The 22,245-nt window shown below is 43.6% G+C and overlaps 2 protein-coding genes and 1 long non-coding RNA gene across 3 annotated transcripts; 2 read left to right on the top strand and 1 right to left on the bottom strand.

Annotated features, from left to right (window-relative positions):
* Nucleotides 1–3,430: 3,430 nt before the first annotated feature.
* Nucleotides 3,431–6,438, top strand: b3galt4 (UDP-Gal:betaGlcNAc beta 1,3-galactosyltransferase, polypeptide 4). The gene has a single exon (XM_060046049.1). The coding sequence runs from the start codon at nucleotides 4,166–4,168 to the stop codon at nucleotides 5,285–5,287; it is 1,122 nt and encodes a 373-aa protein (XP_059902032.1). The 5' UTR covers nucleotides 3,431–4,165; the 3' UTR covers nucleotides 5,288–6,438.
* On the bottom strand, nucleotides 6,309–16,119 carry wdr46 (WD repeat domain 46). The gene is made up of 14 exons (XM_060045534.1): nucleotides 15,992–16,119; nucleotides 15,551–15,733; nucleotides 15,342–15,422; nucleotides 15,027–15,142; nucleotides 14,857–14,944; nucleotides 14,247–14,308; nucleotides 14,026–14,130; nucleotides 10,379–10,529; nucleotides 9,884–10,119; nucleotides 9,295–9,448; nucleotides 9,050–9,197; nucleotides 8,137–8,327; nucleotides 6,945–7,058; nucleotides 6,309–6,844 (listed from the first exon to the last, which is right to left on the bottom strand). The coding sequence occupies exons 1-14, from the start codon at nucleotides 16,043–16,045 to the stop codon at nucleotides 6,716–6,718; spliced, it is 1,812 nt and encodes a 603-aa protein (XP_059901517.1). The 5' UTR covers nucleotides 16,046–16,119; the 3' UTR covers nucleotides 6,309–6,715.
* Nucleotides 16,120–16,603: 484 nt separating this feature from the next.
* On the top strand, nucleotides 16,604–16,893 carry LOC132453294 (uncharacterized). Its single transcript, XR_009524627.1, has 2 exons — nucleotides 16,604–16,654; nucleotides 16,695–16,893. It is a non-coding gene; the product is annotated as an uncharacterized LOC132453294 (long non-coding RNA).
* Nucleotides 16,894–22,245: the final 5,352 nt, after the last annotated feature.

Raw genomic sequence — 22,245 nt, forward strand, 5'->3', positions numbered from 1 at the left:
ACTCACTGACCACCAAACTTCTTGTAACTTGTAAACTATTACGTAGCCTATTTTAGTACCCTCGTAGTTCCTTATCGTGAATGTGACATCTTACGTTGTGGGTCGCCTATAAAATGTAACATCGCTTTCTGTGACAAGTTGCTCATCTTGTGATGATATGATATAAACACTGCTATAAACTATAACCTCTTTTCGTCAAAAGAAGAAATCGTACATATCGCTTTCTGTGATAAGTTGCTCATCTTGTGACGATATTATATAAACATTGCTTTAGCGCGGAGAGGGGCTGCGATTCGGACGGGATTCCATTTTTGGCTCAACAAGTGCCGAAAATGGTACAGGTGTCAGGCTCGGACGTCGCACTCGTCCAGTGGCGTCCCTCTCTGGCCAATCATTGGCCAGCAGCCTGTTTACGTCACACAAAAGTACCAGTTCAGCTCACATATGGGACCTCGACGGAAGTGAGACTCAAAAGGTACTAGGTATACCAGGTACCAGATTTGGCAATAGAAACGCAAAAAAAAGGCGGGCAGAGTCGAGGCGAGTTGAGCAGGTACTGTCGGTGGGAAAGCGGCATTAGCCTTCACTCAATATAGAGGCATGCTGCATACCTTACAATTCATGGCTTCAACAGTAATCAAGTGCTTTTTAAAAAAGACAACTTGTGATTTTCACACTCAAAAGTAAAAGACTTCTGGGTTAAAAAAGAACTCAGCCCCATCATTTGCAAACTATGGGACACAACATGCTAGGTTGGTTTGAACTAAGTGCTCAAACTCGTATTATGCATGACACTTTTGCAATTATTACAAAAAACACGTAGGAAGAACACCTTCCTTCGTATACTCTATCAGAACATTAGCCAAAAATCGTCGGGCCCTGAGCGATTGCCCCGTTGCCCATATAGTTAACCCTGCCCTGATCATACTACTAGGTGGCGGATCGCACTTGTGTTTTTCACTAAGGCACAGGAAAAAGGCTGATTTTCAAACAGCTGGTAATAGATAGTCAAGCTCACACCTTGTGCTCAAATAGAGAACCGAGAGCTTTTTATAGAAATGTAAAATGAATGTCCTTTTGCTCAATTGATGCAGAAGAGTTAGCAGCTGTCAGTATGTATCTGTATGAATCAATCACTCAATCAGCCAAAGTTTATTTATATAGCGCCTTTCGCGCAAATTTGCATTACAAGGTGCTTAACGGTACAATAAAATTAAATAAAATGGATTTAGAGCATGCTGAGCTAAATAGGTATGTCTTAAAGGTCCCATGACATGAAAATCTCACTTTATGAGGTTTTCTAACATAAATATGAGTTCCCCTAGCCTGCCTATGGTCCCCCAGTGGCTAAAACTTGCGTTTGGTGTAAAACGAGCACTAGCTGTTCTGCTCGCCTTTGAAAAAACGGAGGCTCAAGCGCGCTGATTTGGAATGTCTTTATTTAGGACGTCATCAAGCATCTAAGCTCCTCCCCTTACTCTGCCTGGCCCGCCCAGAGACGTTGGCCCGCCAATGAGACACGGCCGTGCGAGCGCCACATGTGTGCGTGTGAATACACACACTGTAACGCAAGTGTTTCTTGTCGGTTCTTTGACGTCTCTTGTATTTCCACAACCAGAGCGGGCAGCGCGCGGTTGCCAGTGGAAGAACCAGAGACGTTGCAGAACCCGACAAAGTCTTTTGTGATTCATAATATCGTCTGGAGGCGCACACAGCTTTTGGCCGTGAAAATATGTATTATATGATATAGATATTTATGTATTATATGATATTATTTAGATATAGAGCTCCAGGACGGTAAAGCAAGTGTTGTACACTTCCTTGTTATTTGGATAACTGTTCTGCTTTTGGTGTTATGGCGCATAACACGTCAGACTCTCGTCTCTGGTATTTCTACAACGAGACTCGTAGTGGGGGTTATCTCAGCCAAGGTTGAGAATGAATTGGGGGGAAGGAACTTTGGCTTTGACTCCCTCAAGAACATGAACCACGACATGGAGGAGAAAGGGATTGTTGGCGGCGAACGTCTCCCGCTTGAGCCCCGCTGAGGGACCACCGCCGGAGGCGGAGGTGCCTAAGCGCTGCCCGGCAACAATCCCTTTCTCCTCCTTGTCGCGGTTCAGTCTACTTCACATTGATGTGGACGTGGAAGAACCAGGAACGTCGGAGAACCCAACGCGGTCGTTTGAGATTCATAATATCGGCTCACACAGCTTTTGGCCGTGATAATATATATTATATGATATAGATATCTATGTAGGCTATATGATCAAATGTAGGTATAGAGCTCCAGGACTCCCGTGTGTTCTAGAATATTTACAGAACACGGCTAAAGGCTGTGTGCGCCTCACCATTGCAATACATCCACTGTAAACAGAGCGCATGATACCGTGGCTGCAAGCTGCTCAGGGCCACACCCCCACCCTCCTCCTTGACCCGCCTCGCTCCTCCTCATTTGCATTATAGCTACAGACACCAAAACAGCGCATTTGGGGGAAGCTCAAATGTGCGACTGGCTCGGAGTGGCTGTAACTCTGCACCACGGCTGAATTTCGGGAACGTCTTTGAGTACTGTGTTAGGTGCCCACTAATACCTATATTGAAGAATACATAAAATAGCATGTCATGGGACCTTTAAGGTTCACAGATTGTGATGTCCTAAGGTCCTAAAATTCCAATTAATAGGGGCTTGGACTCTCTCTGGACCTTTGCTCCGATAATTAAGACCTCTGTCTTAACTTTATTAAATTGCAGGAAATAATGTGACATCCACAGGTTGATATGATTGATGCATTGCACAATTTCCAGTCTCATTCTTCCTGTGAGCTGCCAGTTAACAGACGAGGGGGACGAAACGAATAACAACATTACAAGAATACAACAACAAGGATAATAAATATAGAAGAAATGTAAAATATAGAAGCCATTTCTGAAACATGTGAAAGAAACCAACAACCCTCGTTGAATTCCTCGTTCATGTCTACATGTGGCCTGCAGTTGTCTTCTCAAAACTGTGTTTGTGTATGTTGTGTTACACCTCATATCCTTTTAGTCATTGCAATGACGAACGCTCACTGTATGTGCAGGTATGCTGAGTTTATCTGATAACATCGGCTGGGGTCAATTTGGGGGACCATGAGACCTGTTTAATCAACGTCAGTGGTTCTTTGGCTAGGGAGGGTCCTTTTTTCCATTAATACGGTTAATGGTAATGTTAATCCATCTGTTCTATACAGGTTAGAATAACGTATAATTTACCATTGCAGACATGTGGAACACCCCTCAGTAAAATATATTGCAATGACACTGAATTTGTTATAATTACATTTGATTGATTGCAACTTTAATGAAATAAAAGTATATATATTTTTTTAATTATGAAAAAATATTTTTTGATTGCAATGAACATCGATGCATCATTATACGTCGGTGTATGATCATTTGCACACACACAAAAAAAAATCATAAACAATTTTTTAAACTCGACATTAAGAGGGACACGATTTTGCTTGAAGGATAACTGGTCGTTCCTCGGAACCGCTACTGCTGTCGTTGTGTCTCACTTTGTTGCAGCTTCAGTTTAGCTTGATACAAAGATGTACCAGACCCAGAACTCATCCACAATAGATGAAATACAGATGGAGCGCATTAAACCAGAATATCCCGCCCATAGCGCTCAGGGGCATCCCGTCCTGGGCACTCTGTCGCGGGGTGAATGCGCATGGAAACGAGATGAATAGGCATCAACATCTCATAAACCAACGGCATGCACAAATGTATTTGCTCATTTCCCGTCACATAGGCCATCTTAGGCTGCGAGCGTGACGAACTCTGCTAGGCTACCGCTTTTGACCTAAATAAACTGAGTGAAACTAATGGCATATAGCTTGGGGCGGCCACATCCATTTTTTCGACTGTTTATTGCCTTGTTTTATTGCACGTCTGCACAGTGATGCAGCAGCAGGAGACGCAGCAGTGCGCCCGCAACCACCACCGTCCTCTTCTCTTTAAAGGGTAACCAAACGCTGCAATGCAGAGACACGAGGGGGGGACGATTGAACATTAGCGTTGTATTTGCGTGCACCGGACCGAGAGGGAGGCTGAGCTCCGTCCACAACGTCTTCTCTGGAGCCCTGCCTCGCATCGTGGAGTTCGCCGGGCAGTCATGGTCGGACGGGGGCTTTGGATGTTCAGGTTCACGCGATTGTGGAAACGATGGAGCAGGTTTGGGATTTTGCCTTTCATCTGTTTGGCGCTAGTGGTGTGCGCCCTCGTCGCTCTGCTCTTCGTCGATTCCATCGAGTCATGGGTCACCTCCATGAACATGGACACATTGGTGGAGGCATCGCAGGGCAGGATTATCCCGCCCAAGAGCGTCCCCCCGACCAGACCAGAGGAGTTCTTGCTCATGCCGAGTCCCCTCGTCTGCCAACGTGCGAAACCATACCTTATAACCGTAGTGGCCTCTGCGCCCAGGAATCAGCAAGCCCGCCAGGCCATCAGGGACACCTGGGGTGGGGAGGTCGAGGTGAGAGGCCTCCGGGTGATGACCCTGTTTATTGTGGGTGTGGTTCTGGACCGGGGACTGGCTAAGCTGTTGGTGGAGGAGGCACGGCTAAGAGGAGACCTGATCCAGGGGCGCTTCGAGGACACGTATTCCAACCTCACCCTGAAGACCCTGTCGATGTTGGGATGGGCACGCCGGTTCTGCCCCCAGGCTCACTTCATGGCCAAAGTGGATGATGACGTGTTGTTCAATCCGAGCGCACTTCTTCACTACCTTAACAGGAGCCGCAATCCGTACGAACAAGGAGACCTCTACCTAGGCCGGGTGCATCTCCATGTGGCTCCGGACAGGGACCCAGACAGCAAGCACTATCTCCCCGCCGGAGCATACCCTCCCCCCGTCTTTCCAGACTACTGCAGCGGAACGGCATACGTACTATCCCGCTCCGCGCTCCTCAAAGTGTCCCTGGCAGCCGCCGCCTCCCCCCTGTCCACGCCTCTGCCCCCCGAGGACATGTTCGTGGGGCTGTGTGCCCGTACCGCCGGGGTGCTGCCCTCCCATTGTCCTCTCTTCTCGGGCGGACCGGCAGTCCCCTACGGCCGGTGCTGTTACCAGACCATGGTGTCCGTCCACCACATCGCACCGAGGGAGATGCTGGGTTACTGGGCGGACATCCATTCGCCAAACCCCTGCTCTTGGATAAGTGTGCGCGCCTCTCTGGGGGTCTGCAAACTCCGGGCCCTGATTGGGAACGCTTTGGGCATCGAGCAGGGGCTGTGAACGTGTGACTTGGGAGAGAATTACGTCTAAGAACATGTTGGATGCAGGGCTTTATCTCGCGTAGGCCTACTGTGAATAGCACAACCAAATATTTGGCTGCCAAAATAAAGTAGGCCTACTTACTGCACTAAGAAAATCAAACTTTATTTTTTAAAACTTGAATTGCAAAAATAAATTAACTCTAAATGAACTTTAACCGCAGCCTATTTTTTTTTGGCGGTGTTCTATTTTGTCCATGTATGCCGCAGGCATACATGGTTGGCTAAACTAGTTTTAGACACAAGCTTGTTGGCACTGATCAGTGTAGCTTCAAACTCCATAGCCTACCATAGATTTCGAAACAGTAGGCCTGACAACATGCAGACACAAGCAGGGGAAAGTGAGCCGTTCTTGTGATCAAGGCAATAAAAGAGCTCATAGCTTCAAAACGTGTGCTACTTCACAGGTTCAGTAGTATTAACTGCTTAAAACACGGATAAGGAGACAAGTCTTATCTATTATCACAAATGCATGCAGACACAGCAAGCCCAACTCAATATACCTCTATATTTAGTCACATCCAGAAGGCAGGGCATCGACGCAATTACGATTATTTCCCTTATTACTTAGCCTATTTGAATGCCAAAATAAAATTGGGTAGTGACGGTGTCATAAAACTTGCCTACATGATAGGCAATTTCCTTATAGTAGGCCTATGAAACACGGAAAGTCCTAGTCAATGCATGAAAAGGTGTTTTTATTTGGAGGGGAAATGGTTAAGAATTAACCGCCGGACTTGTTCAATCTCGACTTTGAAGAACGTATTTGTATTTAATATTATTTCCAGACTAATTGTTTACTTCCGTTGTGGTATTGCAGAAGAATTGAGTCACTAAAAACCCTCAGGAATTGAAGGCCCTCAATAAACATGTTCTTTCGCTGTACTTGAAAGTGCTTTTAAAAACAGGATGTGAATGTCTATTTGTGGATGCAATGGTTGGAAGGTTCGCTGAATAACTTGAATCTGCCTGTACAAGAAGTCCTTGCTTCATGAGAATCTTTTAATTATCTGCATCACAATGTTCTAAAAAAAAAAAAAAAAAAGTGATGCAGTACAAATAACTCATCTGGCAATCATCTTGACTAAATGGAAGCAGCTGAGTGTGCGAATTGACCCTTCAAGCCATGTGGTTACATACTTTCCTGAAGCAAGACAGAAAATAACTAAATGGTTTGTGGAATCAATAAAGTGGCTTTGGGTTAGACAGGGGACCTAGTTGAAGAGTTGGAACTTTTGCACCCATAAGAACCATGTCTACATGAGCGACAGCGATGAACAGTCATTGCGAGAACAAGCGGCATATTGTACAGTCTCGAGTGGGTAGACAAGAATGCGAACGAGAACCCGCCCTTCATGGAAAGTCGAAAGGTCACTCCGTCCGCTGGACCTCACGGGGCCGCCCGTTTCTTGAATCGGTCCAGAGCAGATCTCTGCACAGCAGATGTTTCCCCATTGTTGTTTTTCTTCCTTTCCTTTGCAGACTCTGCCTTTTCCTTCAAAGTTGTAATGATGATCTCCTGTGTAGACGCGGGACATAAATAAATATGAATATTCAGCAAGCAGTTGAGAATGTACAGATGGATGAACAGCATCTGAACAGCATTGTGAACTACTTACTCTCTTGTCTTCGTGAGCCACTTGATTCTTGCGCCTTATAACCCCTCCAGTGGAACTTCTGCCCTTCTTCCTCATGCGGGGCTTGAACTTATCTCTGGCAAGTGGGTCATAGCCCTAGGTATGGTAACAGAGTTTAGAACACATAAATTATTTCACACATACATCCAATGTTGGGTAGGATACTTTTAAAAATGTATCCAGTTACAGAATACATACCCAAAAATGTAATATATTCCGTATCGTATTCTGAATACTTAGAGTACTTCCACATTTGCATTTTATAAGTGTAGGAATGCGGAATCGAATCCTGCTTACTAAATAGACCTATTCTGGTATGTTCTTCTGTACAAACTGGCTGAATGTGTTAGGCCCACGTCTCCCTGAAAGTGCACTATATTATATAATTTGCTGTAGAGGAACAAAGACTATAAGGGTATGTTTGTGTACGTCTGTGAAAGTAAATAATCATGGCTATCCAGCGGGCTGCACTCGTTGTGATATTGATTTGATTCATACAGTTGTGAACCGGTCGAACTCCTCCCTCATCCTAGTGCTGAATGTGTTAAATGCATCGGCATTTTTATGTGTTTTCCAGCATGTTTTATGTTGGCGTCTGACCAAATATCCAATAGACATTCCGTCTCTTGACTCCATGTTGAGCCATGACTCACTTTCACCCGACGGTCCGACAATATGCTGCTAGTCTTGGAGTTGCTGCTAATCAGACAATAATTCCCATAATGTGAATGGCTGAGCAGGTGCCTGGTACGTCCAAAGGGGTGTATGCTTTTTGGAAGTGGATCGGACTGAGGTTGGTTTCTTTTTCACATCTCAAGCGAACCGTACCAGGGTTCGTTTGGAAGCGAACCGAGACCAGCTGTTCAGCGAGGTCTAGGCCGGCTGATTTGGTTCGCATCGAAGTGAGGTGCTTGTATTCACACCAACGCAAATGTACCAAACCAAGGGACCAAACTTGTTTAGTGCGCACTAAATGCTGTTAGTGTGAAAGCACGAATAAACTTGTGAAACAGAAGTATCGTCATGTAATCCATTGATTTCAACAATGTAACTATTCTAAATACCAAGAATTTAAATTGTAACGGAATAGTTAGTTATAATTTGTATTCTGAATACGTAACGCCGGTACATGCTTTCCGTTACTCCCCAACACTGCATACAACGAGTTACTGACCAGGGCATTGACTTTGTCCTGATGCTTCTGCTTGAACGTGGCGTAGTCCACTTGGCTCAGCTTTCCTGGATCGAGGGATATCAGCTCTGGCTGTATCTTCTCCAACAGGGCCTTAACCTCCCATTCTTGCCGTTGTTTGGCACTTCGGTATGGGTTCGAGTCCAGCCCATCAAAGTTGGGCTCACCAGCACCTAAACATAGGCACGTATCCTTATGTTAGTTATTGTTGACAGAGGCAGCATAGTTGATAAGGTGGTGACTGTGGTCACCACCTTACAACAAAAAACCTTTAACCGACATGGGAAATGTGAGCAAGTCAGAATTTGACTCACTCAAACCAAAAATCGAAAGTATTTTTTATCGTTCTCGTGCTTCCAGCTCCCCTCTAAATGCCTCTTCAATCATTATTTTTAAGAAGCAAAGCGCTCTCAGAAACACATAATCAGCAGGTGGCTAGTCAACCTTAAACCAATTCCAGGTTACTTGCCTAATCTATTGGGCGTCATCACCTGCTCTACATTAGATACAGAATCTGTGTCTGGAGGGTGTGGATGATGGCTGGTTAAAGCAGACTCGCATGGCCCGAGTCCCGTTGATTGGACTCTGGACTCAACTGAGGTGCAGTCAATTATCAGGGCACATAGATCACCAAAACGGCTGGTTCAACCTACGTTGAACCAGCCTCCCACAGGAAACTAGCCATTTCCTGTTTATCAGGGACTCAAATATCCACATAGTATAACCTCAGTCCAAATAACGTACTGTACTGGTTCACTTATTTCAGCAACAGAAGGTGTCTACCATGAACAATGCATGAAGAAGCCAACCATATCCGGTTGATTTCACGTTCAAAGTACAACCAATATTTTGAACATCAGGGACTGTGTTGTAGTGTTGTGGCTTCACTGCAGACCTGGCACCAGCATACTGGTGAAGCCCTCTCCATGGCCCACCCCAAGGACATCCTCATAGGGACAGAAGTGGAGGCCCCACACCGCTCCGTGCACTTTGTGTGCCATGTAGGGCTTTTTCACTGGTGTATTCCATACGTCTCTGTAGACCTGCGAGGACATTAAAACATGACATTAATACATCTTGAAATAAAAAAATAAAAATCCATGCATACAAAAACCCATTATGAAAGACGTTAAAAGTGACCTGGACAATGTCTCCAGTGGCGGCCGACAGCAGACCCCTGTGGCTCAGAGCCAGGGAGGAGGCCCCGGCAGGCAGGAAGTAGGACTGAAAGGGCTTGAAGGACCTGAGGTCAAAAACCTTCAGCTTTTTGTCCATGCCCGACGTCACCATATAACTAAGGGAGGCACAGGAAACAACTGAGAAGGCTGCTCTCTAGTGGCCAACAATAGAAGTCACACATGGTAAGAATAATACAAACGCAGTGCTGGAATTCTCTAACCAGATGTACACTGCTGCAAGGCTGAAGTCAGCTTGAGACAAGCCTCAAATGAAAAACAACTTTTATTTTGAATTAAAGCCTGGCTAGCTTTACTAGCCCAAGCCCATTTAGCTTGCATATATGCATCTATAAAAAAGGTTGTCTTCATGTCCCCTTAACCTTTTACACTTAAGGAGCAAGAGTCTGCTTTTGATCAAATTATCCCGGGTTTTACTGTAAATTTAAATATTGTTGGCTAGATGTCACAGTATTGTTGCAGTCTGATATAGTTGTGCCGAAAGCTTATGAAGGAACAAGTATCTTGCCCTAAAGAGATACATTTTTACGTACGTGCCAGTCTTGTCCACAGCGACGGAGCGTACACCACCCTGGTGACAGAGCATCTTGACGATCGCTTCCTTCTGATTGGGGGACCAGAGGGTGACGGTGCCGTTAGAATGGCCCAGGTGGATGATCGCATTCTGAGGATTCTGGCACATGACGTCCAGCCGGCCTGCTTTGGTGCCCACGGCCGCCACCTCCTTCCCAACGGACACGTCCAAGTACTGCAGGAAGCCTGTTGCGCTCTAGAGACACAAACCAATGGACGGCTTGATGAAAGCAGGAAAAGCCCATCCGGGTGGCCTTATTTGAGTCAGCTATATAGTATTGATTGAATATAGCCCATGAGATTTAATTCACTGAACTGACTGGGGACCGTATGTAAAGAATACAACAACCCACAACACTTTCAGTTCAAAGTGAAGAGGTTGGCGTATAGAGATGCTGAATTAATGACCCAATGGTAGTCTTTTTGTGTTTTTATATTTTCTTATGTGAACTTACCGCTGTGGCTAACAAAAAGTGGTACGGGAGAAATTGCATGCGAAGAACATCGTTGAATTTTCGTATACAATGAAGCTCGATTCCACTGGAGTCATAGATGTACAGCCATTTCTTCTGTGCCACCGCATACATAGCCTCGCTATGGAGCCATCTGGATTGAAGGAAATAAAAAAACATTTGATGCAATAACAAAGCAAACTAATAAATGCATTTCCTGCAGAAAATGCGGTGAGTGCTGTAGTATAAAGTGAGGTTTAAAATATTTTTTAATAAAGCCACATAGATTAAGACGTAAAGAAACGTTAAATGGCTTAAATCAAGTGAAGAGATTTAAACAAAAGCCCAAAAGTCTAAATGGAATAAACAATGTAAACATGCACATCATTTAAAGGGGACATATGAAAACATATGTTTGTTGGGGTGTTGTTTTGGGTCTCTGGTGCTCCCACACTAGGGGTGGGAATCTCTTGGCACCTCACGATTCGATTAGATTCCGATTATGAGGTCAACGATTAGATTCTGAAGCAACAATTTTTTTTATGTACATTTCCATGCATGATTTTCAAAAATATATATATACATCTGGGTTTGATACTCAGTTTGCTAATCACTTCCTACTTTTGTGATGATCATTAAAGTCATCAACAGATGAATTAACTAATCTTATATTTTATGAGGGAAAGCTTGTCACAAATATGAAAATGAAAATTACAAAAAATATCCCTTTCTGGCGAACAGAATGTAGCAGCAGGCAAAAAATATTAAAAATAATAATAATGATTATTAATTTATCTGCATCGAGATAGAATCGTTCTAGCGAGAATCGCGATGCATCGAAGAATCAATTATTTTTCCCACTCCTATCCCACACGCATACAAACTTTGAAGAAAGTCTGTACATGATTTTTTTGAGTGAGATATGCATTTCTGAAAGTACCCCGCCTAGTTACCAAACGAGCGAGTCAGTTGCAGCGCCTCCTCCTACGTAGGAAGGGGCACAGTTGAATATTACCTCCCACTTCCCTACTCCCCTCCAATCCAAGCATAGCTAAGATTTTGTGGACCAGCGGACGAGCAGCTCCGGTGGGGGGAACTCGGCGGCAGCTCAGCTCCGGGGGTACGATCTCTTTCTATCCCGGACTGCCGCCGAGCTCCCCCCACCGGAGCTGCCAAACTGCTGCCGAAGCTTTGGCGGCAGTCTGGAGGAGGAGACATGGAGGAGAAAGGGATGTACTCCCGGAGCTGAGCTGCCGGACTGCCGCCGAGCTACCCCCGCCAGACTTTTCAGCTCCCGGAGGACACCCGCCGGAGCCGCCGGAAAGCTTCGCCGGCAGTTCAGCTCCCGGAGTTCACCGCCGGAGCCGCCGAAGCTTCGGCCGGAGCCGCCGGACTGCCGCCGAAGCTTCGGCCGAAGCTTCGGCCGGAGCCGCCGGACTGCCGCCGAAGCTTCGGCCGAAGCTTCGGCCGGAGCCGCCGGACTGCCGCCGAAGCTTCGGCCGAAGCTTCGGCCGGAGCCGCCGGACTGCCGCCGAAGCTTCGGCCGGAGCCGCCGGACGGCTTCGACGGCGGGCGGACTGCCGCCTCAGCTTCGGCCGCAGGCGCCGGACTACTGCTGAAGCTTCGGCTGGAGCCGGACGGCTTCGACAGCGGCCGGACTACCGCCGAAGATTCGGCTTCGACAAATAGTGCATAATAAGGCCACTTAAAGGATCACAAGACGAAAAGGTGGTTTCAACACTGCAAAGAAGAGATGCCCTGACAAGTCAGACATTTTGACCGTCTGACCAAGCAAAATTGTCTTGTTCAACTAGAAAAAATATTTACACATATCACACAAACACCTAACACATGATTGTAATTTTAAGAGAAATAACACACTGCTCTTAAATCACATGGGTAGTCTATAGATCCTGCCTACAGCATAATCCAGAGGCTTTTCCCAGGTCAGGTGCCTCTACGAATAGTCCAATCTCCTATCCTTTATGCCTCCTTTGCTTAACCTTTGTGGAAAACGTCATTGGGTCAAGCAGAGATGAAAAGGTGCTTCCTTTCAAACAAAGGAAAAGACGGCACTGTTTAAAATGAATTAGACTCAGCTTTTCCTAACCGACATCATTGCGTGAGTATTGCTGACCTCCAGCGCCTCTAGCGTGGACATACAGTTTTCTGAAGTTGGACTACAACAAGCACTCTTTCGATCCATTCTTTCTTGACGTATTGATTTCAATCAGGATGTCGCCAACACTGAGAATAAGTTAGGTCGGACTTGGCCAACGGGAATATTTTAAGCCACTTGAATCCCAATTCACATGTGAAAAAAAAAAAGAGGCTCAATTTATGTTGATGTTGAAATTAACTGCCCCCAGTAATCTCTTAAATGTGAAGTCTGCATTTTAGTTTCTTACGGTGTATATTATGTGCTTAATAAGCAGCAATAAATGAATTAATTTCGATTCAAATAATATGTTTCTGGAATTGGTATCCATGATCATCAATTGTATTTTCTTCTCTTCTGCTTTACCTCGTCTTCACGTACAGACGGTAAACTTCGTCTGTGGCATGTTGCTTTAAATATCACTGCCGTAAAGGATTAAAGGATACCACTATCTCCTTTCCTTTCGTAAAAGTTGCTCAGGAGTAACGTATGCTAAAGGAGGGTTAAAGGATGTATCAAGGCTCTCCTTTCCTAAGCATTTTAAGAAATCAAACCACCTCTCCTCCAAGTGCTTCCGGGTCATCTCGTTAGGAAAGGAAATTTCCTACACAAAAAAGAGAATTCGTAGAGGCCCCAGGTTGAGCCTTGTCCTACCAGACTCTTGTACTTCATTTCATTTGCACAGAGAGTCTGGCCCCTCTCCATTGACAAACATTAACTCACTTGAAGGCGGGTGTTTGTTGGAGTTTAAAACTAAACGATCTGCCCAGTGCCACTCTGGATCTGCCATAACCAATCACTAACGTTTGACTACAACTCAAACTAGCGCACAACCTCAACGTCATGGTTCTGAGCCACTCCCTCCATTTGCTGATTGGACCGCCAAAATTGGGCCGGAGATATGCACATGGGCGTTTTTTTTCTGGTCGTATCACTCCGCAAGCGTCCTCGGTTGCTATGCGACGTCAACGTCTTTGGCGGACTATTTTTCAGCTGATCAACGAATGCTGGAAACATAAAAAATTTAAAAGACACCGTATGAAGTAATTTTTTTGGCCATAGTTTCCAAATGCTAAAGTCGTGTCTAGTTCACCGTCATGCAGGCTGTGTTCAGTAAAATAAATAGTGATCTGTTTCGGCGCATGTAGGCCTATCTGCCTCAGCCCATGTTAAATAGTTTTGATGTTGAATGTTGATGGCGCAGTTGTTGAAATAAACAGATTGATTTCACACAAATCATAAAAGCCTCTCCCTGTGTCATTGTTTGTGCGTGCATACGAGGTGCGTGTCTGCGTGGGGGGTTAGGGTTTGTTTCCCTTGCACAAAAGGGGGACTAAATAACAAAAACATCGGTATCGGCATCGGCCAAATTGTTATTTTAAACATCTGTAACGGCCCAGAATTTCACTATCGGTGCATCCCTAATAAACACTAACAAAGAACAGTTTGGTTCATCTGAATATTTGGGGCCAGCTCTATAAGACAGACTTACTTCACATCATTGACAGTCTCCATCACGTTGATCTCACACAGCAGCTGTTTAGTCTGCCAGTCCAGGCAGGCCACATGCCCCCTCCTCCCACCCAGTAACAGTTGGCTGCAAACAGAACAAATACCACAACAGAGAAAACAGGATTAATGTACAAAAAATATCTACCAAACAACTCAAATAACTTCATAACTTGTTTCATGCTTATAGTCGTTAATACCAACCGTCCAGTCTTGCTGTAATCCAATCGATAAGGCCCAAACTGGGATAGGTCTAGATTAAAATACTAGAAAGGAGAAGAAAATTAGCTGAATGAAAAGTGTTCATGTCACACAGATAGCCCAACACAGCCAGCACGTATTTGCCTCACTCATCAAGACTGGATACTGTCATTGATGAGGGGTGGCGTCAGAGAACCTTACTTTGCAGCTGACTGGATGAGCTTCAGCCAGTCAGATGCTAAATCCAGATAGTTATAGCGAAACACATTCATTTTTTCCAGAGTAAACACTCTTAACTAACGTTACCATTACGTCTAACAATCCCCAACGCAGCACAAATATTATAATTAAGCAATTCTATAAAATCTTTAACAGCACTGCTCTGTTTCATCACCATCTACATTGCTCGGTTAACTCAGATTACTGAGTGTTAGAGACTGGCTGTTCATGCCAGGCTAGTTCAAGAACAATATATCGAGGCGAAGTGGTGAGCTTGCACAATTTAAGAAATTTTTGAAGGCAAAGTCACAGTGCCATCGGCAACATTAACTGAGCTTTCAATGGAACACATGACATGACATTCTAATGGCTGCAACGATGGACGGCGCCCAACCTTGGCTCCAGCCGTTATATCCACAGCATCAGCAATATCCTCTTGGGAGATGGTACACGTGTCCTCATCTTCATCTCCTTCTAGAAAACTAGAGTAAATAGAGGGTCAAATCACTGTTGGGAAAAACATATTCCAAGACACAAAATCAGTTGTAGTCGTCGAGAGATTACCCAGCATCCTCTTGGAGAAGAAGTTGGTCGTGTCGGGCAGATTCCTTTTCAGTAATTTCTGACTCAGCCTGTGAGCTAGCCACAACACGCCTTAGCTTAGAGAGATGCTGAGGAAGCTAGAAGACAGAAATACTGTGCATTAAGGACTGGTTGCGTCCACCTAGATGGTAGCAGAGGTCAGCATTCACTGACATTCATAAAGACGCCTCCCATATATAGAGAATGGAAGTTTAAATAACTGAAATGGGTTGAAAATCACAAAACAGATTGACAACAGAACATTACAAAGTGCAAATGTTAAAGACAGGACATTACCTGCGCAATTTTCATTTTCCTCCGGAACTTAAGCCGCTTCTCCTCAGGAACTGGTGCAGATCCTGGGAAGGGATCAGGCTTCTGAAGACAAAAAAAACATCAACAGCAATTAGCCAGCTATAGAGACGAAACAAACATCTTTAATGTGATCACAATGATCCTAGTATTCCAATGGTGATCGTCACACGAAGACTGACAGACAGACAGACCCTTGTTATGGCCTTCTTTCCATGTCTTCCTTCCGCTTTATATTTTTTTTTCTTCTCTGAAGCACTGGTCTGCTGGTTGGTTTGGCTGCCCAGTGGAGCTGGCTGGTCCCCCGGCACGTGAGATCCACCCGGGGCTTCATCCTTCTTCTCCTCACCAGAGCCCTGCCAGTAACGCTCAGAAACCTGTCGATACAAACAAAGTGGAATCATATATCTCTATAAGCACAGAAAGAAACTGTATCACTGTTATGAGGCACGCAAGTGGCTTTACGATGAAATAAATAGCTTCCTACATTTTCAAACGTGCAGCCATTGCTAATGCTAAGATCACTTTGGGTCTTTCGCTTCAGTGGTGTAGTATATAAATTATCAATAACTGACAATGTACGGAGCTCATATAGCTAGCAGAGCATTTATTATGGTTAGAAATTTGTCAATTACCTTTTTCTTTTTCTCCACGTGTGTATGTTTCAGCGCTACCTCCGCCGACGCCATCTTTATTGTGTATGTTCAGAGAGATGTTTACGTCATCAATGTATTATTCATCTTTGTTTTTTTACAGGCGGCGTCACGCAACGTCATCGGCGCACTGCTGCCCCTGCTGTTCTGGAGTGAGGGCGCCTGGCTGGCCGAGGACGGTCAATGATTTTGCCCCGTTCATTCTCATTCGCAACAATCGCACCATTAATCTCTCCCTTTCCCCGGTTTTAACACACAGTTACAGAATATGCTCTACGGTTTGTAATTCCACGGCAAATGTCATTGCATGTACAATGCTTCGCAAGGACCTATAAACGTATTTAAGCTGAATTAAACTTAAATACTTCCCAGCCAATAGGATGGCACCCCTGGGAATAAAGAAGCAGAGGGGATGTTAAACAAAAGGACATATTGTCAAAAATGTAAAAGACCAAGTTTTCACCAACTCATTTTTTTGCCAGCTATATGTTTTACTTATTCTTTTTTTGTTGCTTCATTGACTTGTATCCCCCTCAAATTATTTGTTTGATTATAGTTTTGTTAGATATATTGACACATGATTGTCTATGTGGCCTATAGTATGGAGGTAGATTTGTGTCTTTATTATGCAATCAAAAATAATAGGTTTGAGAGCAAAACTTTCCACACTGCAATCAAAAAATAGGTTTGAGAGCAAAACTTTCCACACTGCAATCAAAAAATAGATTTGAGAGCAAAACTATCGACACTGCAATCAAAAAATGTTTTATTGCAAGATAAATTAATGTGATAAAAAAAATATTAATGGGAATCCAAAAGTTTTGTTTGCAAACCCAAAAGTTTTGTTTGCAAATCCAAAAGTTTTGTTTGCGAATCCAAAAGTTTTGTTTGCGAATCAAAAAGCTTTGTTTGCGAATCCTAAAGTTCTGCTTGCGAATCCAAAAGCTTTGCTTGCTGTTGAGCTGAATCTCGTGGGCGGGACCTACGCCGAAAGATGTAAGACACGTCTCTATTGGCCAGTCTCGATCAGAGTGACAGCTTGGCAACATCCACAGTTAGTAACGAGAGAGGGAGTTCTATTTCATGTAGGCTACGCCGTCTAGGCTTCGCCTTATGGGCTTGTCCCGTGCGCGCGCTTGCGCGCCCTGAAAATTCCGTAGGCCTCCCTGTCAGCCGACAAGGAGACCATGGCAGAGGATAGCAGGGCGATGTTGTTGACCGCCGCCGCGGATTGAGAGAAACAAACAAACACCCTGTCCGTCAGGCCGACAATCTGCTTCTGGAGGCGGTCGGGGGGCAGCGGCTTTTCAGATGTTGCCAAGCTGTCACTCCGATCGAGACTGGCCAATAGAGACGTGTCTTACATCTTTCGGCGTAGGTCCCGCCCACGAGATTCAGCTCAACAGCAAGCAAAGCTTTTGGATTCGCAAGCAAACTTTAGGATTCGCAAACAAAGCTTTTTGATTCGCAAACAAAACTTTTTGATTCGCAAACAAAACTTTTGGATTTGCAAACAAAACTTTTGGGTTTGCAAACAAAACTTTTGGATTCCCATTAATATTTTTTTTATCACATTAATTTATCTTGCAATAAAACATTTTTTGATTGCAGTGTCGATAGTTTTGCTCTCAAATCTATTTTTTGATTGCAGTGTGGAAAGTTTTGCTCTCAAACCTATTTTTTGATTTCAGTGTGGAAAGTTTTGCTCTCAAACTTATTTTTGATTGCATAATAAAGACACAAATCTACCTCCATACTATAGTCCACTAATGTTTTTGTATTTGCAGTACTATTACAAAATGGGTGTCTGCTGGAACACTTTGTATCTTTGGGAAAGATAACAGCACCTGCCAAAGGTATTGCCGAAGAGAAGGACACAAAATTCTTCGAGATTAATACTTCAAGGCCTTGTCCAATTTAATTGCTCATAGGAAAATGTTGCTCGTTCACGTGCCGTGGAGCCATGTCCAAAACCCATTTAAAGGTAGCGTAAGGGGTAAGGGGAGGGCTAACATTCCTTCAAAATGTAGATTTTCGATGGGCACACTCAAAGAAACTGAGAATGCTCCAGTTGTGACTTGCTCCCACGATACCTTGCGAGAAAATAGAAAATCAAGAAAAATCCTATAGGCAAGATGGCGGGCGAAAAAGATGCGACAGGATGGAAGACCACAAATCTAAGTGTTTTCTATGTTAATAATCACGCCGCGGGATCCGCAGCCTTGCCGTGGACCGGGGGCTCATGTCGTATGATATCCATATGTTCCATGTTCTAGGGACTCCAGATTGAAGATAAACTTTAATCCCCTGCCAAGTAATGCAATAATTCGTTTTAAAAATGCTTATTAGCCTGGAGAATGGTGAATCAATGTGATGTTGTTTCTTTTTATAAACCAGTGTATTTTTTCATTTATTTTGGTAGAAATATATATAAAAATAATAATCAATATATATTGTACGTAACATGTGGCCCTATAACCCCGCTATAATTCCTTCTTATCTATTTTCTTTCAGGGGATCATTGAGGCCGCTGCCATCGCAGAGCCAATCACCATCACCTCAAGCACCTCTTCTGCATTGGTAGCCCTAAAACCCCCAGGAAAATAGAAAGATTAATCACCCACTGGTTGTTTAAAACCGACCAAGTTATTGATAAAATGTGATGGTTAATGCCTTTTTGTAATGTGCAATATTAGTTCCATTATATCACTGGTTCTTGTTTGTATGTTATTTATTAGTGAGGTGCATCTCTCCTTTATAGGACGATCCGATACGTATCTAGATACATGTTGTCACGGTTAGCGGGTGGCAGGCAGGAAGGTAGGACCCAATAGCGGACAGTTCGAGTAAAGGATAATTTATTAGCGCAAAAGGCAAGGTACACCGAGAACACAGGTGACGCAGGTAACACAGGGAACACAGGTAACACACAGGACACAACTCACCACAAACTACAATGAGACGACGAGGAACAACGGAAAGACAATAGGGGAGGGAGCAGTAATCACACAGGAGGGAAACTTGACCGGACATGGGGAGAAACAAGACAGAGATACCAAAGTAAAAAAGGAAACACCAAAACAAGACAGGGAAACAGACAGACCATGACACATGTGCTACGATACGATCCGGGGACGATACATTTGAAAATGGAACGATTTGATGCGATTCGATTCAATGTTTAACGATCCGGTGCGATTTGATGAGATATGAATCAATCTGATAGATACAGTTAATATTCATTTAACATTAAGGCATTAATTTTCTATTAATTAAAATAAGCCCTCTATAAAAGAGGCATTGCCTACTTTCAAACATATATATGGTATAGGGACCATGGAATCGTAGGTTTTAATATTTATTTCTTTATGTAAATAAAGTGTTTCTTCTTTAAAGTGTTCTTGTTCTTAACCGATTCCTACCTAATACCACGTTTAACATGTAGCTAAGTGACATTCAAAATAAATGGTATATTACGAGGGACAGATTGTAGCATTAAAAAAATCCTTTATTTAAGCATGGCAATTACAAAATACATAATATAAATACCATTTCAGGTTATACACCTTTACAATGGGGCTTGCTCGTTGCCGGAGACAATGGCAGCCAGTCTATCCCTTGTGGCATTACCAGGTGTCTGGTTATATGGTAGGGGGTCACGGGGAGGTTGGGGGTCATGCATTTCGAGTTGACTTATGATGACTAATGATGAGGTCACAGGGTAGGGACTACCGATGACGTCACAGGGTAGGGACTACCGATGAGGTCACAGGGTAGGGTTGTCCCATTTGGTAGGGGAAGAAGGGTAGGGGTAGTGGGTCGGCTTAAAAGTGAGGGTTAGGGTTGAGCAATGAGGGGTAGGGTTGAGCAATGATTATGAATTAAAGTGTATGCGTGTATGTCTATATGTCTGTGTGCCTGGGCACTTGACGAGAGAAAGACAAGTTGTGCTCCATTGTTGGTTCAACTTCCACAGACGAAGAGATAGAACAAGTCAGACATCTATTGCAGTTTGATAATATGAAGAAAGTCAACAGGACAAAAGTAAAAATTAAAAAAAGATGATCGTGAATGATGGCAATGGCCGACGCAGGATGGTGAATGTTTTTACCCCGTTCATTCTCCACCATTAATCTCTCCCTTTCCCAGGTTAACAGCATATGCTCTACGATTACTAATTTACTGCCAAATTTCCTTTTGCTGTACAATACTTCCCTATGATCCGTATACGTATTTAAGATTATTTACACTTGAATACTTAGAGCTCATTAGCTTATGGGAAGGCACCCCTGGAAAAAAAAACTCCAAAGCGAAGGTTTGTGTCAGAACTGCAAACTAAAGGTCAGGCACCTGGGAGCAGAGGCCCACAGAAGTCTGCTCCGTGTGGAAGAAACAGAGGGGACGTTATACAAAAGGCCACATTGGACAAAAATGTAAAATTTCAAGTTTTCATGATTAACAGACTCATTTGTTTGTCAACTGGAACACGTTGTATCTTTGGGAAAGACAACAGCACCTACAAACTCATTTGTTTTTCAACTGGAACACAGTGTATCTTTGGGAAAGACAACAGCACCTACAAACTCATTTGTTTTTCAACTGGAACACAGTGTATCTTTGGGAAAGACAACAGCACCTGCAAACTCATTTGTTTGCCAGCTTTGTGTTTAACATTTTTTTTGCATCATTAAATTGTATTCTCCCTCAAAGTATTTGTTGGATTATAGTTTTGTTTGATTATATTGACACATATCTGATACCCCACCTTCTCCTCAGCCGATATAAACGGCTAGATACCATGTCTTCGTTCCCAGAGTCACATCGCTATAATTCAAAGTTTGACTATCTGTTGTCACAGTTGGTGTAATGGACAGTTGTTTAATCCGAAGATGGGAAGCAAAGGGATTTCAATGATAAAAACCTGCAAACGCTGAGGAAGAAAACAACAGGCATGCAAGAAACACTGCAGCAGTAGCACTGGCGGCCAACATGCATATAGATAAGGTGGTATATGGGGTTCCCCCTGCCCTGCTCCACCCACCAACGCTGCCCAACACCTTCAATTATTAACACAGCCACTCGGCACGCGACAGTTGTGCAATAAAAAGAGGGAAAGGAAAGGGATTTCGTGTTCAGAACCCACAGAACACAGAGAGGGTAAACACTGCAGTAAGGAGAAGCGATGGCAGCCGACATACCGGTAGACAAGGTAATACTTTGATTGTTGGTTTTCTGCCCAACAAAATACTTCTACAGAAATGTTTTGAATTCTCTCAATGATGTTTTTAAAAAAGTTTAATATTATCTAAAAGGTCAAACAGATCTAACAATAGTTTTGCCTTGTTTATTCTAAAGTCAAGTTACAATTATTAACCTATAGGATATCTCAAACAATTATGTTCAACCTAATGTAAAAACCCAGACAACAATGTCAGGCATATGTCAAATATTGTAGAAATTTGTTCAAATAAGATATTATCACATATGCATCCATACAATTTCTTTATCAATGTATTTATTTTGCTCAACTTTTCCTCAGACCACGACGCCGCCTCGGCCGAGTCTATTTGATTTCCATGGAGTCTCGATGACTCATTCTTTCACAGACAACTGGGAGAAAGTTCAAAACTTCCAAGCCAGATCAGATGATATCCTCATCGCGACCTACCCAAAAGCAGGTTTGTGAGCCCAACAATCGAAGTTGAGGAGATTTTGAGTGTATTAAATGCACGTTTTTGTAATTTTTGTCATCGTTACTCTAAGTAACTATCACCGAATGAGACAAGGCCTTCGGTCCACCGATGCTCTTTGCGGTATTATGACAAAATGGATGTAGGCTGCGTCACTTTGTATCTGTTGGAAATTTAAAAGTACTGGCCAATAGTTTTTCCAAAGAGAATGACACTGAATTCTTCAAGATTAACACTTCTCTCTCTCTCTCTCTCTCTCTCTCTCTCTCTCTCTCTCTCTCTCTCTCTCTCTCTCTCTCTCTCTCTCTCTCTCTCTCAGGAACTACATGGGTCTCCTACATTCTTGATCACAATTGTACAGCTGTATTGTGTATTCTGAATATGTTTTTTTTTTTGACATTTCAATCAAAATCTGTGAGAATTACTTTGAGATTTATATCATATGTATATTGATATATATTTGTAGTTATTTACAAAGGATGCCTTTGCCAATAAAGACCTAAAAAATATTGTTTCACAGATAGAGATGTAAATGCAGAAGTCCTA

The sequence above is a fragment of the Gadus macrocephalus genome, chromosome 1 (assembly GCF_031168955.1).
Source record: "Gadus macrocephalus chromosome 1, ASM3116895v1".
In the NCBI taxonomy this organism is placed as follows: Eukaryota; Metazoa; Chordata; class Actinopteri; order Gadiformes; family Gadidae; genus Gadus; species Gadus macrocephalus.